The sequence below is a fragment of the Mytilus trossulus genome, chromosome 13 (genome assembly GCF_036588685.1).
Source record: "Mytilus trossulus isolate FHL-02 chromosome 13, PNRI_Mtr1.1.1.hap1, whole genome shotgun sequence".
NCBI lineage: Eukaryota > Metazoa > Mollusca > Bivalvia > Mytilida > Mytilidae > Mytilus > Mytilus trossulus.
The window spans coordinates 43,886,298-43,905,265 of NC_086385.1; the positions used below are offsets into that span (position 1 = coordinate 43,886,298).

The 18,968-nt window shown below is 31.6% G+C and overlaps 2 protein-coding genes and 1 long non-coding RNA gene across 3 annotated transcripts; all 3 read left to right on the forward strand.

Moving 5' to 3' along the window:
• The first annotated feature begins 204 nt into the window (after nt 1-204).
• Nucleotides 205-2,787, forward strand: LOC134694613 (toll-like receptor 4). Its single transcript, XM_063555646.1, has one exon. The coding sequence runs from the start codon at nt 205-207 to the stop codon at nt 2,785-2,787; it is 2,583 nt and encodes an 860-aa protein (XP_063411716.1).
• A 7,837-nt stretch (nt 2,788-10,624) lies between these two features.
• On the forward strand, nt 10,625-13,530 carry LOC134694615 (toll-like receptor 4). The gene has a single exon (XM_063555650.1). It carries the CDS (start codon nt 10,625-10,627, stop codon nt 13,205-13,207), a length of 2,583 nt encoding a protein of 860 aa, XP_063411720.1. The 3' UTR covers nt 13,208-13,530.
• Nucleotides 13,531-15,488: 1,958 nt separating this feature from the next.
• Nucleotides 15,489-18,541, forward strand: LOC134694617 (uncharacterized). Its single transcript, XR_010102565.1, has 3 exons — nt 15,489-15,532; nt 17,125-17,187; nt 18,436-18,541. It is a non-coding gene; the product is annotated as an uncharacterized LOC134694617 (long non-coding RNA).
• Nucleotides 18,542-18,968: the final 427 nt, after the last annotated feature.

Below are 18,968 nucleotides of genomic sequence, written 5' to 3' on the forward strand. Positions count from 1 at the left end.
AGGGCCCTTTATGACTTTTTTTTCGGTGTGAGCCAAGGCTCCGTGTGGAAGCCAGTACAGTGACCTATAAAGGTACACTTTTATAAATTGTTATTTGGATGGAGTGTTGTCTCATTGGCATTCACACCCTATCTTCCTATATTTACATTTTGTAGTTTCTGATTTTACAGTACTGTTAGTTCTTTGTTTCATTGCAGATACACAATGAGGAACAAGCACTTACTGTATGTGATTATCTGTTGCAATACTTTAATAATAATATGCGGGAATTTACTGCACCATCCATGCAGCTTTCTTCCAAGATGTAGATGCCGCTTGGAACATCACAAAAACGTTGTAGAGGTCGATTGCGGACATACAAAGCTCAAAAAGATTCCATCCGTTCCAAGTTATGTTATAAAGTTGATTATGAAACATAACCTCATTGATGAAATACATAATGGTATCTTTTCTAACAATACAATCCTTACAGAATTAGACTTGTCTGATAACAGGATTCATACATTAACAGAAATGTCGTTCAACGGTCTTCAGAATTTATTAAAGTTAAACTTGCAACACAATCATCTGTCAAAAGGAAATAATTCGATCGGTGCTAAAACGTTCTCATATTTGAAAAAATTGAAGTATTTAAACTTGAAAAATAATTTTGTCAAAAACTACCAACCAGATCTTTCACAACTAGTATCACTTGAAAGTCTACATATTGACTTCTTGTCAAATGGAATTTCCCTCATGAGCAAACAATATAGTAAACTGAAAAATCTTGCAATGCTAGATCTTTCTGGGTCATCTGGAAAATGTTCACTACCAATTTTGAATAATGAATCCTTTCAGTTTATCCCTCAGGTAAAACATTTAGATATATCAACTTGCAAGATTCAACAAATTCATAAAGGGACATTAACTGCTATGAAAAATATGACGTATCTGGACGTTTCATATAATACGTGCATTAAATTTGAAGGATTGAAAAACATAACAAGTGATTTACGATTCTCAAATATTAACATTCTAAAGATTAACTGTCTTCACAAAATTTCGGATCTCACTACGGTTTTGAAGGCGTCTCATATTAAGAGTTTACAAAACACCTCACTTCAATATGTTTTTGCCGACGGTAATCGTGTTCAATCTATAGAGAAATACACATTGACTTATTTTCCAAAATCACTGAAGTTTTTATCCGTTAGACAAAATCCATTGAAATTTGGACACTATATATCATATGTATTTTCGCTAACCAATTTAGAAAGTATAGACGTTTCAGATCTTTATCATCATAAATCAGACCTTAATCCCGAAAAATGCATTGTTGATTCAATATGCACATGCAGCGAAAACCCGCCGAATGAACCCAGTTATATAGAACAAAGTGGGATCTCCTCACTTTATATCAAAGACAAAATCAGGAAAAAAGATATTACAGATAACGTTAGTCTTGCTGCAATACTGATTCCAAAAAATCTGAAACATATAAATTACAGCTCTGCCAGTCTGATTATGGACATACCGAAATTGATACTTTCCAGAGGTAAACTAGAGACTGTTGATTTTAGTAATAACATATTGCATTCTATGATTGGTCCTATTTACAATGTACAAAGTCTAAAAACTCTAAACGTTGCTAACAATTTTTGCAGCAATATTTCAAAATTCTTCTTTAGTTCTGATTTTAAAAACTTAGAACATTTAAACTTTCATAACAATCTGCTTGGAATTATACTCCCTGATGATATCGATGGTGCTATATTTCATAATTTGGAATCACTTATTGAGCTCGTGCTATCTAATAACAGAATTCCAAATCTACCGGAGAATATATTCAAATCACAAAGAAATCTGCAAAAACTTGATTTAAGTGAAAATATTTTTACAGACATTACATTTCGTCTATCACACATGACACATTTACAGGAATTAGATTTGAGTGGAAACAGAATATCAATTATCAGTGACCCTATTACATTACAATGGGATTATGTAGCCAAACAGCACATTTTTTCTGTCGATTTGAATGACAACTTGCTGGAATGCAATTGTATATCGCTTAAGTCTATTAAATGGATGACAACCACAAATGTACGTCTCAAGAATATAAAAGAGTATAAGTGCATGCTATGGAATCGAACAATCATTGCTCTTCACAATCCGAAAGAAGCTTACAATTTATTAACGAAACATTGCGCATCATATGAAAATTTAGAATTAACCTTAGTTTTGGGAGTATTACTTTTCATAATACTTATCATGGGTTCACTCATATACAGATACCGCTGGAAGCTTCGCTACTTATATTATATAGTGAAAGTAAAGTATAGCAGTTCACATTCGGAAACTGAGGAAGAATATTCTTATATGTATGGGGCATTTGTATCTTATGCCGATGAAGATCGAATATTTGTTCACAATACGCTTCTACAAAAACTGGAAATTGAAAACGGAATTCAATTATGCTTACACAAGAGAAATTTCTTGCCCGGAAATGACATCGCTACTAATATCACTTCCGCAATTCATAACAGTCGGAGAACATTAGTGATAATGTCTCCTAACTTTTTAAAATCATACTGGTGCATGTTTGAATATAACATGGCCAGAATGGAAAACGTATACGAACGACGAGACGAAAACGTGGTTTTCTTGATGTTTTATGAACAAATGTCTCCTAGGGAACTTCCGTTGAATGTGCTTGAGATGATTCAATCTAAGTCTTATATAGAATATCCGAATGATGAATATGGGGATACAGTTTTTTGGGACCAGTTAGTAAATGCCTTAAAATAAACGGAATATATTGATGTATCTTATAATCTTTAGATAAAAGATAAAAAATATACCAAGGGACAGTCAAAACTTATTCTTTTTTAAAATAGAAAGTGACAACGACTAAGAAATTAGTATTTCTGACGTGACAAGACCTATGTGTAGCTCTTTTGGGTTTTATTTAGTTCTGTTTTAAATCAATTTATCGATCAAAATAAAATACCTCCATCTACATGATATATACAATTTTAAATATAGTGAAAAAAGTTTTTTGTTTTTTTGTTTTTTTAACGTGGATAATATACTTTATTGCACTCTATTGCTGTTAACAATTTACTTAGTGTACAGCATTGCACTAAGTATCCCTGATATATTAGTTATTAGGTATCCAGGGAGAATATCTAATAAAAGTAAATTGATGTTACATTACAATATTACAATATTTTAAATGATTTCATGTTTACCGGAGAATTTCACTTCCGTCCGATAGTGTTTTTTTAATATTAGATAAATGTGCATCGTTTTGCCATCATCATCTTTGTGATTTGGATAAATTTAATTCACAATACTTAGACAGTTTGTCTAATTTAAAAGGTAAGTTGATCATAATTTTCGTGATGTTTTAAATCATAATAAAAGTGTAACTGTTAACTTATTTGAAACCTGCTGTATTTTAGAATGATATATCTAAACTACTCGGGTAAACCACAGGGGCTTGTTACAATTGCCGGGTTCACTATCCGAACGAACCCCTAAAAAACACAAGGGAGGAAGCCAACCTGCGACAATGCTTCAAATCATTGTTGTAAATCCCTTCCAAGACCCTCACCCACTTTGTGACCCGGATAAACATGTTCCCACCTGAATCATCTCTCCAATGACACACATTTGCTACCTTAAGCAACCTATATAACTATTGTAATCCTTAAAACAAACTCGACACTTCTTAAATAGAACGAATCGAGACCCCAAATTTGAAAACGAAAGCACCAAAGCGACATCCACCAGAAAACACATTTTCGGCTCTCTCGGGAGTTTACAAAAAATAATATAGTGAAAAAAGTTAAAACAAACGTTTTATAAAGGATTTTTTTTTACAGAATGTGAAATTTCTTTAAGCAGGTTCAGTAATTATAGTGCAGTGACAGAATAGGAAAAAGTCGATTATTAAAGGAGTTTAATTTCACTGCATGGTACACGGCTAAAAGTTGGCACAGTCCTAGAAAAATGATTTTACTTGAATTAACGATTGGTCGTCAAAAAGTCGTATGGTGCATTTTTTTTTTATTTCAGCTTTTAATCAGCAAATTTGACTTCAAATACAAATCATAAGTGGCATGCAATTTGGCTTTTTATTTAAAAGCTGTCATTGCATATCTTTCTTTTTTTGTTTTATTTAAACGTGAAACATAATTTACACATGTCACTATAATAAATAATTTACTTACTTACTTACTTACATAATGTTTTATGCATGAGGCAAAAAGGGTAATTCTCAAAGCCTTTTGATGACAAATTATGCAGGTAAAAACTACTGTTAACGGGCAAAATTTGTGTTTTACCCGATTCCAACATCATACAACAAAGCGATGATGAATGAATTATATCGTATCTACTATAAAGTAATAAAACTGCACTTTTTCTTTTCATTTACACATGTTTTTATGAGATCATATTGTTTAACACGATATTTTCTTCGATTTAAAAAATCTCTTCTAATCAATCATTTAGTATACTTAAAAACATTCATAACAGTTGTGTCCCGTCTATGATGGGGCTGGAACATAGTTTTCCTGTAATATTTGGACTTGATATTACTTGTTTTTGTTGATGATTTATTGTTTCGTTGAATTATTTTGGTGTCCGTAATTCTTTTTTAAGGTTGTGTTATTTTGACTTTATTTATGTAAAAGGCGAAATAAGTTTTTCAATGGTTTGTTTAAGAAATAGGGATCCGACAAAATCCAAAAAACATAACAAAACTAGAAAGTCTGTTGAAACTTTGCGTTTTCATTTCAAAGAAGCAAACATTCATTGTAATCCCTTAAACGGTGTTATTTTATTAAATGCAGAAGTAGAATCATTTATTTATTTTTACAAACGTACAGTAAATTGAGGTATTTTGACACAGTTGATTGGTGTAATGATGAAATATACCCAAGATTGCGCATATAATTGTACATCTATCATCGGGTTCATTCTATTCGCTTGAAAATTTATTATAATAAAAATGCACTGCAATTTGAAATGCAGAACCTTTTAAAGACCTAAAGTAAACCTTTTTACTTAGTTCATTGATTTCAAAACTCAGATAAATTGAAGATTACCTTTCTCTTTTTTACCTACATTTTAGTTAGTCAGTACTTATATTTCCCAGTTAGCTTGTGATAAAGGATACTAAAGAAATTAGAATGTTCGCTGCATATCTTGTAAAATTGAGAATGGAAATGAGGACCTTTTTCTTTGTATTGAAACGAATTGCCGGCTACAAACAAAAATCTATGACAAACTTTTGAGGGCGATTTTAACTTTCCAAATATCAATTCCCCAGCTAGGTCTCAATGTACTACACTCCTCTCCGCCATCGAATAATGTGCACATATCTGAAATGATATCTTATGCTGGTGCTTGTTGAGTCAATACAGTCTTCTTGGACAGGGGTATACCCCTGACTACTTAAAACAGGCCGCAGAATTTTAAGGGATATCCAAACATATTAGTCGTCGATAATATCAAAACGGCATGGTAAAAGTAGAAGAACGACGTAAATGACAAACAAAATTCTGCAAAACTCTACATAGACCACCAAAGGTAAAAACGAAACATACTGAAAACACGGGGTTATCTCGTGTGCAACCGAAAGTTTTAAAAGATTCAGTTTCAATTGTAACACCTGAGTGTCGAACTTGAAAATTTAATTTTGGTGGCATGTACTTAATTATGAAGAACTTGCGACTGAAATAGACACAGAATAGGTTTTTATATTAGTATCACGAATAATGATACCTTTAAGCTCTGTCGTGGCCCAACTCACTAGCACGTCTTTTTGCGGTTTAAAATTTTTAGATACATGTACTAAGTGTCAGATCAGATCTGAAAATTTGCAATTAATTCGTGTTCCATTCCTGTTTGTAATATATAGATACTTTTGATTCGCATGACACGGATAACATCTGGTTGACAAAACCAAACTGAACTTTTTGTTGTGTTTCCTGGAATTCTCCTAGCTTTGTTTAAAACATAACCATCGGGAACTTACGTATTGTTGTCTGTAATGTTTCTTTGAGACATACACACAAAATGGCAGCCAGCTCAAGTCAAGAAACCGAAATCACGGCTATCAAAGGTTGTGCTAGATGTTCTATTGGTTGTCTGTGGGTTTGTTTTCTTTTTCTCATTTTTTGACCATGGCGTTGTCAGCTTTTTTTCTACTTATGACTTGTAATGTCCCTTAGGTATCTGTCGTCTCTCTTTCACATGCTCGCATCTATTGTAAAGAAAACTACAACCAAGACGAAGAATTTCATTATCTAAAACAGATCATTTAAGTAAAGGCTGTTTAATGCTTATTTGCGATATAGCCACTATAAACCTACACTTGGATTCAAACTGTTGTATTCTAAATAAAAAGAACATTCACAGAAGAAAGTTTGTTTTTTTACCATCAGCAGTGTGATATAAATTCTATCCGTAGTCCAGATATCAAATGACTTATACAGACCAGAATGTAGTGCATAACGACCATGGCAATCGGAAACATTGCACATACTACAGTCATGTGATCGTGGGCAATATTGGCTAGTGTATATTGTCGATGCGGATCACAGATGTTGTTTTTTTCTTGGCTTTTGTTTTGAGTTTCAAGCAGCAGGACAAGACGTTTCTTCCAATAAATGGTTCTTTTGACATTTGTCCTGGAGGTGCACTGATGTTGCAGTTGTTTTATGTCCCCCATAAAATAGATTGACATGGCAAAAGTGTATGTTGTAATGACGATGATGTCCAATGGTGATGGGTAAAAGCTTGCTATATGTGTTACACAAACAGTTGACCACTTGAGGTCTGAATTACTGATTAAAGTTAGGTATATTTAGTGCTATGTCAATATATTTCGCATAAACAAATATGATCTTGCGTCACTTATTTTGGGACTAAATAACCGAAACGTTCTGCATTATTAAACGAATAAAAGGCTATTCTTTTGTAAAACATAACTTTTTAAAGTTTTAAGTTTATCTTAATATGATTTATTTTCCTATTTATACAAATTCATTTCATAGAAATCGTCATGACATTGTGAAAACTCAACTACTAGTATGTTTTGATAATTTGTGTTGTCTGTTTTGCATGTAGCGCATTCGACGTATATGGCTATAACTTAAAAGTTTTCACTTTCATTGATGCATACTAAATGGTTATATGAATAAATACATATTTTTTCATAATTTTCTATAAATTGTGTTAAGTTTTGACAGACGTTGTTCTTATTATTTGAAAAAAATTACATCGTTTAAAACTGAACTACCCCCCTTTTTGTACAGTCGCATACGTGTGTTGGAAATCTCATGTAATGATGGATTTCCACTTTTTGGATGAAAAATTGAATAAGGAAGAAAATAGATCTAAGTTTTTAATCGTTCTTAAGTAAAAAGGGTATTTAAATTGGAGTTAGATATCCAATTTTATTTTTTCTTGAAAACAACATATGACCTTTGATTAAGATTTCTGAAAAAACTGCACCATATTTTCATTTGACGACCAGAAGAATCTCAAAGTACACATATTTCCGAATCCAAGGATATATGATATAGCCGTGTACCATTTTTGACGATTAAAATTTTGTAAATCCGACTATGGTCACCGGCCTATATAAGTATCTATGGAAAGGCTACAGCCAAAGATAAGCCTAGATGATGTGTCTAACGATTCGAATCATTGCTGAGCCGTATACTACCTGTAATACTATGCACTATATGTTACTGTTATAAATTTTAAATTATGTTAAAAAAAATGAATTATTTTCTCACCAGAAATCAAATACCACATTATGCATGTCATCATGTCGACTGTCATAGTCATGGAAAATAATTTTTTCAAATATTTTTCAGGACCATTTTGCATGACATGTACAATAATGAAAATATGATAAACGCAGATTCGTATTCATAATTAAAAGAATATTTACACTATGAGCTTTAACCTTTAACAAATCTTGCAAATAAAGTAAATATCTATGTTGTTGGTACCTGCTGGATAATGGAATGTTTGTTTTATAAAATTGTCCTTGTTATAGATAACACCCCATGGAGAACCTCTTGTATTTGGTATATAAGTTGTACTTTGTTTACCCTACTCCAAAAGATTTGTTTTATATTCCAATCGATATCAATGCATCTATGATTTATATCTACCACAAATCATGCCCTGTGTTATGGTGATAGATTAAATTTGAAATGTCAAGATTAACGATTTAAAGTGATTTCAAAACTTTGTTTTTATTGGGGAGCAGTTGATCGACAGGTAAGCATGATAACTATATATATTTGTTTTCCAATTGATTACATCATGAGGACAATTTAAAGACAAAAAGAAAGACGATATATACAGATATAAACTTTTATAGTTACATAACCTACAAAAAAAAATCCTCAGTGACGCTCGAATAAAAAATAAATAAAAAGTTTTTATCAACCATGAGGATTGATTATTGATCATCATTATAACTTCAAGCAGTAGACGCTCAACCAAATGAGTGCCAAATACATCATAAATATTAGAAAGAACTCTGTCAGATGATGAAATCTTAATGGAATGGTGTGGAATGTACACACTCTGTTGTTTAATGTTGGGAGGGCAAAAAACAGTAATATTTTCCTTGTGACCAGCATTCTACGAACAAATAACGGTTATTTCAATGTGGTGTTACTTTAGTGAAGATTTATTTATATGTATTAAGTTATAATCTTTGTACCTTTTATAACTATTAGTTTTGTAAGATCTGATGCAAGATGTAAATTCATGATTATCATTCACACTCAATAGTAAATAACACGTACATGCTTTCAATGAGTGTGCACAATAAAGTAGTATTCAGTAATTTCTTTTTTATGTAGGAAAAGATCATTTTATCATTTTTACCTTGGACGGCCTGGGAAATTATATTTGGGTTATTTTCTGTTTAAGTATCAAGGTATGCATGTCAAGATAAGAAAATGGAATATATTTACTATATAATGTTGTGTTAATAGTACCTGTTCCATTAAAATATAACCCTTTAAAGAATTTTATGGGTTGAGAATGAACTCTATATCGATTGTAACGTCTTAGGATAAGTGTACCCTATCATTCTTTACGACCAGAAGCAATAATTTGTTTAAATAATCTTTGTTTAAATCTTTTATTCCCCTTGAGGTCAAGGAGCAGTAGACTGACTCTGTTACAGATTTTGGTATACGTTTTGAACCAAGATCATATAGTTTTTAAGGAATAATCTATGGAGTAAAAATTAGAAATCAAGCGAATATAAAAAAATGTTCGTCGTTTTTATGTGCTTTTTATACAAATGCGCACATATTTTGAAAGAATTCAATAAATATTATTTCAGAAAAATAGGGATAAATGCATTATATTTTCGATTTTCAGATACAGTCTAACGACCGAAAGGTGAGTGCTAAGTTTAAAGAAAATCTGTGCCAAAACCCTTTTTACTGTAACTTTGCATTAATTGATTCTGATATATGTGTTCACGTGCGTCTTTGAATTGTTTCTTTTATTATCTTTATTCGTCTCTAATGTTCATTTGTTGGGGGAAAAGCTTTTGAAACAATTTTCGCGATAATATCTTAAAAGTTGTCTTCGGGGAGTGAAGAAATGCCGTTTCCTGGTTTATACGATAGAGCTTCATTTAAAATAAGAACAATATCATTTAAGGATTTTATGTAAAAATGACGATAAATTTAATTGGTATATCATGTTGCCCTATTTTTATTGTAAAAAATGAAAACAACACGTTATTAATTTCTTTCGGACGGACATCTTTTCTTGATATACCTTCATCATGGAAGCCCCAAGCCGAATAGTTAAAAGCCGAGTGTGTATAAGAACAGAAACAGGTGAAGACCTTTATGACCAAAAAGTTCCCCATAAACTGGCTAAAATAATTGAAGTCAACTTTGCTCTAGTGAGTTAAAACCTTAGTTTCTTTAAAATTTAAAAATTTATAAACGGACAGTCTTCGAAGGTTTTTTTTATAACAATGTATAAATCATGTCATAACCGAAGCACTGACTACAGAGATTAAAATACACTCGGATACTGATAGCCAACCAGCAGAGATATCGCCCGCGTGCTGTAAGAAATGAAAACAACACGTCATTAATTCAATGCGTCATAAACGCTTGTCATAATTTACCTTCAGTTTGAACGATTAAAGCTGAATATTTGAAAACATGGATGTTTGAAAGGGCATCAGCTACAAGATAGAGAAAAAGGAAATTAGATTTTTGCTTGTTTATTCATTAATGAAAGTTAAATAGTCATATAGTGATATGATCTAGTGCATTAAACATCCAGTTTAGTTCAGTTACTATAAAATTTAGCAAAGAAACATCTTTAATTAATTATTCACTTACAAGTGAATAATTCGACCTCACTTAATCCGTAAACAGACAAAGATTCAGATTGATAGAGATCGCTATCTATGTTTATGTTTATAAAAATGCCCGTCGGAATTCATCAGTGTTCACTTTTCTTTGTATTTTCACATTTATGTTTGCTTTGTGGAAATCACAGTAATAAATACACGCAATAGATTTTGAATATACAATACTATGAGTTCTATTTTCATTGTAGATATAAAATGACAAACAAACGCATACTGTATGTTATTATTTGTTTAAATTCATTGATAACAATATGCGGGAATACACAGCACCGTCCATGCAGCTTTCTTCCAAGATGTAGATGCCGCTTAGAACACCACACAAATTTTGTTGAAGTCGACTGCTCACATGTACAGTTGAAAAGGAGTCCATCCGTTCCAAGTTATGTTATAAAGTTGATCATGAAACATAACCTCATTGATGAAATACCAAATGGTATCTTTTCTAACAATACAATCCTTACAGAATTAGACTTGTCTGATAACAGGATTCATACACTAACAGAAATGTCGTTCAAAGGTCTTCAAAATTTACTTAATTTAAGCTTGCAAAACAATGATCTGTCAAAAGGAAATATTTCGTTCGGTGCTAAAACGTTTACACATTTGAAAAAATTGAAGTATTTAAATTTAAAAAATAATTTCGTCAAACACTACCAACCAGATATTTCACAACTTGTATCACTTGAAAGTCTACATATTGACTTCATATCCAATGGAATTTTTTTTCTGAGCAAACAATATAGTAAACTGAAGAATCTTGCAATTCTCGATCTTTCTGGGTCATCTGGAAAATGTTCACTACCAATTTTGAATAATGAATCCTTTCAGTTTATCCCTCAGGTCAAACATTTAGATATATCAACATGCAAGATTCAACAAATTCATAAAGGGACATTAACTGCTTTGAAAATTATGACGTTTTTGGACGTTTCGAATAATACGTGCATTAAATTCGAAGGATTTGAAAACATTACAAGTGATTTAAAATTCTCAAACATAAACATTCTTAAGGTTAGCTATCTTCACAAAATGGCAGATCTGACTACAGTCTTAAAAACGTCTCATATCAAGGGTTTACATAACACCTCCCTTCAAAATGTGTATTTCGACGGTAATCGTATACAAACTATAGAGAAAAACGCATTGACTTATCTTCCAAAATCACTTAAGTTGTTATCAGTTAGACAAAATCCTTTTAAGTTTGGTTACTATTTAGAGGATGTACTTCATCTATCAAATTTAGAAACTGCAGACATTTCAGACCTTTACCGTCATAAAACAAACTTTTATCCCGAAAAATGTTTTTTTGATTCAATATGCACATGCAAGGAAGACTATGTCAATGAACCTAGTTATATGGACCAAAGTCGAATCTTATCACGGTATGTCAAAGACAAGATTACAACAGGGGATATTCCAGATATATTTAGTCTAATTGAAATACCGATTCCAACAAATTTGAAACATATAAATTACAGCTCTGGCAGTCTTGTAATGGATATACCTAAGTTAATGTTTTCAAGAAATAAATTAGAATCCGTTGATATAAGTAATAACATACTACATTCATTAATTGGTCCTATCTTCAATTTGACGAGTCTAAAAACATTAAACGTGGCTAACAACTTCTGCAGCAATATTTCAAATTTCTTCTTTAGCACTGATTTTAAAAAATTAGAACGTTTAAACTTTCAAAATAATTTACTTGGTTATGTTCTTCCTGATGATAACGAGGGTAAAATATTTAATAATTTGAAATCGGTTACTGATCTCGTGCTATCTAAAAATAGAATTCCAAATCTACCGGAGAACATATTCAAATCCCAAAGAAATCTGCAAAAACTTGATTTAAGTGACAATATTCTTACAGATATAACTTTTCGTGTATCAAACATGACACATTTAAAGGAATTAGATTTGAGCGGAAACAGAATAACAATTATCAGTGACCCTTTTACATTACAACTGGATTCTTTAGCCAGAAAACAAAACTTTTCTGTCGATTTAAATGACAACTTGTTAGAGTGTAATTGTATATCGATTAAGTTCATTAAATGGATGACAACCACAAATGTCCGTTTCAAGAATATAAAAAAGTATAAGTGCATGTTATGGAATCGAACAATCGTTGCACTTCATAATCCAATGGAAACTTACAATGTATTAAAGAAACATTGCGCATCATATGAAAATTTAGAATTAGCCTTAGGTTTTGGAATTTTACTATTCCTTATAATTATTGTGGGAGCAGTCGTTTACAGATTCCGGTGGAAACTTCGTTACTTATATTATATTGTAAAAGTAAAGTATAGCAGCTTACATTCGGAAACTGAGGAAGAATATTCTTACATGTATGGAGCATTCGTATCTTATGCTGATGAAGATCGAATATTTGTTCACAATACTCTTCTGCAAAAATTGGAAGTTGAAAACGGAATTCAATTATGCTTACACAAGAGAAATTTCCTGCCCGGAAATGACATTGCTACAAATATCGCATCTGCAATTCATAACAGTTGCAAAACTTTAGTGATAATGTCTCATAACTTTTTAAAATCATACTGGTGCATGTTCGAATATAATATGGCTCGAATGGAAAACGTATACGAACGACGAGACGAAAATGTTGTTTTCTTAATGTTTTATGAACAAATGTCTCCTCGGGACCTTCCATTGAATGTGCTTGAGATGATTCAATCTAAGTCTTATATAGAATATCCAAATGATGAATATGGAGATACCGTTTTCTGGGACCAGCTAGTGAATGCCTTAAAATAAAATATAGTAGACGGAATATATTGATTTATTGAAATCGTGTTAGCTTGTTCTATATTTAAAAGCCAACCTCTGTTATGGCGTGATCAACTGATCTATGGAAAAGATAGAGCCACAGTTAAGAGAATAAGCCTAGATGTACAAATGCATGTCTTACAATTTGAACAATTCTGAGCTGTTTACTACCTGTAATTAAATGCACTTTGAATAATTGTTGAGCTGTATACTACCTGTAGTTATATGCACTATATGTGTCTTCTATATATTTTAAATCGTGTTAATAATTATTATCTCACCAAAAATGAAACAGGCAATTAATGTCAAATGCTAACAGAATATAAATTATACCAATTTATTTCGATAATTGATTGATATGGTAAAAAAAATGTTACCCTATGATATCGATTTTGTGTTTACTTTGAAAATGACGTCACAACTATAACACTTAACGAAAAAGACCAACGTTTCTGTATTGGTGATTCTTTATCAAAAGATTCTGAAGTTAAAGTACGTTTGAATTCAAAATCATGACTTTTACGGACGTCATCCCTTATCATTGAGCACATATTTGGCACATAGACTCAGTAATTAACCTATTAAAATACTGGATTAAATATTTTGAGTACAAGTTCAGTACTCTGAATAATTTTTTATGGTCGAAAGGTCAGGTGTGTTTATCATTAGTTTATTATCGTTGAGTAGTTTTTACAGGTAAACACGGTATATAGTATGGAAACTAAGTTTGATCTTCTAATGATACAGCTTTCATCAGGTAATATATTTTTTATAAAATACTATATCTTAAGTTACAAGAGTGTAAGAAAAGAGCAAAATGTCCAAAAAAAGCCTATTGATTTTTAAACATTGTATACCACCATTCCCCATGTGAAATTATAAAATCGCCTAAAAGAAATAATCCACAATGCCTTTCAACATAAAAATGGTAGCATACGCTATAAAGTTATTACTTTGGGATTTCATAAAGCATATTTCGTTGATTGTGACAAACAAAAAGTTAAAATATGCTACACAGAAGAACAAGTGGTCAGTATGCTGGAGTTTCTTATCGACAACATATTGAGTTTGGAGGTAGACTTTTCTAACAAATTATCGGCATTTCTAAGGGAAACAAAAGGATCCGATAAGCCATTTTATTTAATTTCACTTTCAGATATATTGATGATATTCTTTCCATAAACAATCCGAACTTTCCTGATTGGGTTCCATTAATATATATCCCCCAGAACAAGATATTAAAGAAACAACAGACACGGCTTCCCCCGCCTCATTTGTAGACTTATATCTCGAATTTGACTTGCACAGTCATCTCAGTACCAGAATGTATGACAAACGAGACGATTTAAATTTTGAAATTATAAATTTCCACTATCTTAGTAGCAATATACCAACTTCGCCTGCATATGGGATATATATTTCCCAAATTATCCGATATTCAAGAGCTTGCAGCTCCTACGCAGACTTTTTAAAACGTCATCAGTGTGTGAGTAGAAAGTTAATGATCCACGGGTATGTCAAAGAACGTCTCTTCCTTTTTCTAAAAAGGTTCATCGGAAGGTACCAACACATTGTTGATAAATATTCCGTATCAACTTCACAAATGATACATGATGGTCTTGATTTATAGATTCTGCGTACTGATGTTGTTTATCATCTGAACAACGTGTGTTATTGTTCTTTAATTTGTCTTTGTTCTATTAGTGATATTAATTTACTGCTGGACTGTTGTACGTGATATCCATTAAACGTGACTCGGTACTTAAACATCCCTTCAATGTGTTTGCATTGTTTTTCATTTTTTCCTGGTGTGCTTTGTATATGCCACCTTTTTTACGGAAGTTTACACCAACCACCTGTTCGTATTATCTAAGAAAACGTCATTTTATTCAAATTGCACCGATTCCCCGCCAACCCCCCCCCCCCCAACAGTTTGTATTCTTGTCATTTGTCAATATGCAGGTCTTTTAACATAGCTGAATACACAAATCCCATTTGCTGACGTTAATTTAATATAGTGTATACGGGGTTTAAATATTGTATTGGAAATAATTGTGTTGCAAGAACTGAGTTTACTACGTTCAACTCAAAATTCATCAGTAAAGTAAGAAAGGAATTATGAAATTACTCATACAGTATTTGCGAGAGTCACGTGTGATGTTTACTCTGTGCTGATCAGAAAAGATTTATCGACTTTCTTATATCATATTGTCAGTCTTAATTTTTTACGTCAATATAACTTTACATAGCAAGTACAACAGGCAAATATTTATTTTAGATTGTCGAAAGTGAACCAATTATTGTTAATATCAGGTAAGAATATTTAAAAAATATATTTTTTATTTTTTTCAAAATATGTCTTTTTTTTATTTCGCATATAAATCACATGTCGTCGTATATCATATATGGCATACTTTTTTCAAATAGACTAAACCTGTATCAAATTCTTCTCAATGTATTTTAAACAAAATTAGAAATTAAAAAGATATGTTTGTGTTGTATCTTAATTAAATATATCTTTGACTATTGAAGTTATGTTATGATAAAAAAATGCTCATAAAGGTGATAATAATTTTTTATCGTTATGCTGTAGTAATACAAACGGTACCAATGTTACTGTACCCGGTTCGCACTTTTTTAGACAATGTATGTCTCTTCAATGATGCTCGAAACCAAAATATTGTAAATCAAAAACTTATATTAAACAATCAGTCATCCTATTTAACCGCAAAGTATTATATGGGAAACCATTCCTTCTTCAAATGACCCCCCGTTTTTTTGATAACGCGATATTCGTCATTTCATGCCAGTAATATGGTTATCCGCCTTATAATTTCAATTGTTTATTGTATAACACGAGGTATCAAAAGCTGTCAGCTGTAGGTGCGTTTTTTCTTAGTTTGTCTTAACAAATTGCGGTGTTCGTGATATTTGAATTACATAAACATGAGACCTTGTGTTATATTCAATGCTAAAGGTGTTTATCTTTTTATTTACTGTACAGTCTTCTTTTAGTTTTTTTTCGTGTTATTATGATTATTTTATTCGTATGAATTTTGAAGTGACAGGGTATCTATGCATTCCACTATGATCGTGTTTTTAACCTATTGCATTGCTTCAATAAGTTCATTTGGTTTTGTCAGTTTTATGGCCTCCCCCTTTATTGGTGTTTGGTTTATTGTTTCACTTTTTGATATGTTATAACAGAGTATATTGATATTGATCTGACCCTCTTGACGCACCGCACCTTCAAAACTAGTTGAATAATTTAATGTATGTTTATTAGAATTCAATTTTATTTCAATCAAATATAAAGTCTTTACAAATGGATTGTGAAAAAGTGTTTAAATTAAGTACTGTAATACAATGGAAAATGAGATACATTTTCTTTCGTATTTCAAAAGAATTCAAGAATTGAACGGCTAGGCTAACATTGGTTGAAATTACAAAAACAAATAAAAAAAAAAACAGAGAAAATTATGAAGAAGGTTGGATAATGAAACACTATGATAAGTAAAAATACAAAATTACTGATCTGTTGGGAAAATTCAAAAAGGAAAGTTCCTTATCAAATGACAAAATCAAAAGCTCAAAAACATCAAATAAATGAATACATTTATTTTCTGTAAACATGAGCCCTAAAGAAAATTCTATATTATTACACGTAGAACAAATTTGTCACAAATCTTATTACAATAAATTTAAAATAGTTTGATAAAAAAAAAGACAATTACAGAAATAAATATTGACATTATAGTATCGCTTTCAACAGACGTAAAGACGTATTAAATCAACGCTAATGACCCTTGCTGTCTAACATTTGTGCAGTGTTTGCATTGTTTTTAAATAATTCTCGCCACATATGTATTTTGTGTCCATTTCAAACTAAAAACTTTCAATTCCAGTAATGGATGCAATAAAACTATTGAGAATATGGATTTTGTTGATGCCGATTGTCATGATAAATGGTAAGTGAATTTCATAGAATTAAACTCTGACGAGAGGTTGACGTTTGCCCAGAACATCAGGCAAGCATGACTTATGGCACCGAAAATTCGTCTCCAGTGAGTGAGAGAATAGTGGTGAAACGGCATGGTAGAGGGAGAACAAACATTATATTTTTGCGATCTTAATGTTCAAAAAACTACTTTTACAATTACTAACAAGAACAAGAAATTTGTGTATCCCTGATTTTGAAAGGAATCATATTTAATGTTTGTTTTCTCTAGAAATTTTCAATCAAATAATGTGTTATAAATGAGGAAGATATGGTATGAATGCCAATGGCAGCTCTCCATCCAAGTCACAATTACTAAAAGTAAACTATTATAGCTGAAGTATGGTCCTCAACGACATGGACCAGGAGTCATGTCTCTCATCGAACAGCAAGCTATAAAGTGCCCAACACATACTAATATAGTACCTAAATAGCGAGCTCACCAAATAATTGATCTTCAGATCAATTTGATGCAAAGCTATTGCGCCAAGTTCAACCTGTATATGTGGTACAGGCATGGTTATAATGATACTTGGACGTTATTCTAATAAAATAAACTGCACACATAATTTCATACATATTCAGTAGCCTGTTGTTCAGTGGTTGTCGTTCTTTTGGTTAAGATCATATATTTCTCGTTCCTCGTTTGCATAAAGATGAGATCGTTGTTTTTTGTTTGTTTAAAGTATTAATCACGTTTAGCACTTGACATTTTGAGCATTTATATCTTGCTGTTCTGTGTGAGCCAAGGCTCCGTAATGAATGTCGTACTTTTTAAACATTGTGATATGGATGGGGAGTTACCTCAATGGAAGTCATATCTTATCTTCCGATTTATATATAGAATAACCATACGTCTCGAAATATAAATGTTATTCATACGAGACTTAGAAACATGAAGAAAACGAGGCTCTAACGAGCATTTCTACCTGTTGCAAGCCGATTACAGATAAAATGTATATCTTGAGACAGTGTATGGTTATTATTTATGTACTGCAACTCTTATAACTGTTCTAAATGAAATATTTAGGGTAAAATCAAGCATTTTTAATTTTGAGTGGACAGTGTAAAATGTCAGCGAAACTGTATGTTTTATTGACGTAATTGATATAACTTAACGGATCTGACTTTTTTTTATTTTCCTTTTTTTTGTGGGTTATATATAATTATCAAAAATATCTTTAATGAAGTAAGCGTTTATAATCCGTATATGTTTTAGGATTTGGAGCATATTTTCATATCAATTACGTAAGGATGAATTATGATGGTGCGACTGACTATTGTAAAAGTATTGGTATGGAATTGGCTAAGATAGATAATATAGGACTGCAAAATTCAGCAGAACAATATCTCATCAGCCAGTAAGTATTTTAAAAATGATATCAGTTTTTCTTTGGTCAAAATTCGATTATAACGTCAAATGGTCTTGCTTTTTACTATTGTGACGTTATGAAAATCCGCGGAACAATATCTCATCATCCAGTAAATCTTGAACTCAATATGTTGGTGTGCTTGTTGAGGATATTTGTAAGTAGACATTCTTTCTATGTTCTATGCTGTAACACTATTGTTTTAGGTAAGGGTGAAGGTTGGTACATATTAAAACGTTTAAACTCGCTGCATTTGTTTGCACATGTCTTAAGTCAGGAACTTGATGTTCAGTGGTTGCCGTTTGTTGATGTGGTTCATAAGTGGTTCTCGTTTTTTCTGATTTTTTTTTATAGATGAGACCGTTGGTTTTCACGTTTGAAT

What these genes read in the sequence shown, in the direction of transcription:
- LOC134694615 (XM_063555650.1), top strand. Translation starts at nt 10,625, where the DNA reads ATGACAAACAAACGCATACTGTATGTTATTATTTGTTTAAATTCATTG.
- LOC134694613 (XM_063555646.1), top strand. Translation starts at nt 205, where the DNA reads ATGAGGAACAAGCACTTACTGTATGTGATTATCTGTTGCAATACTTTA.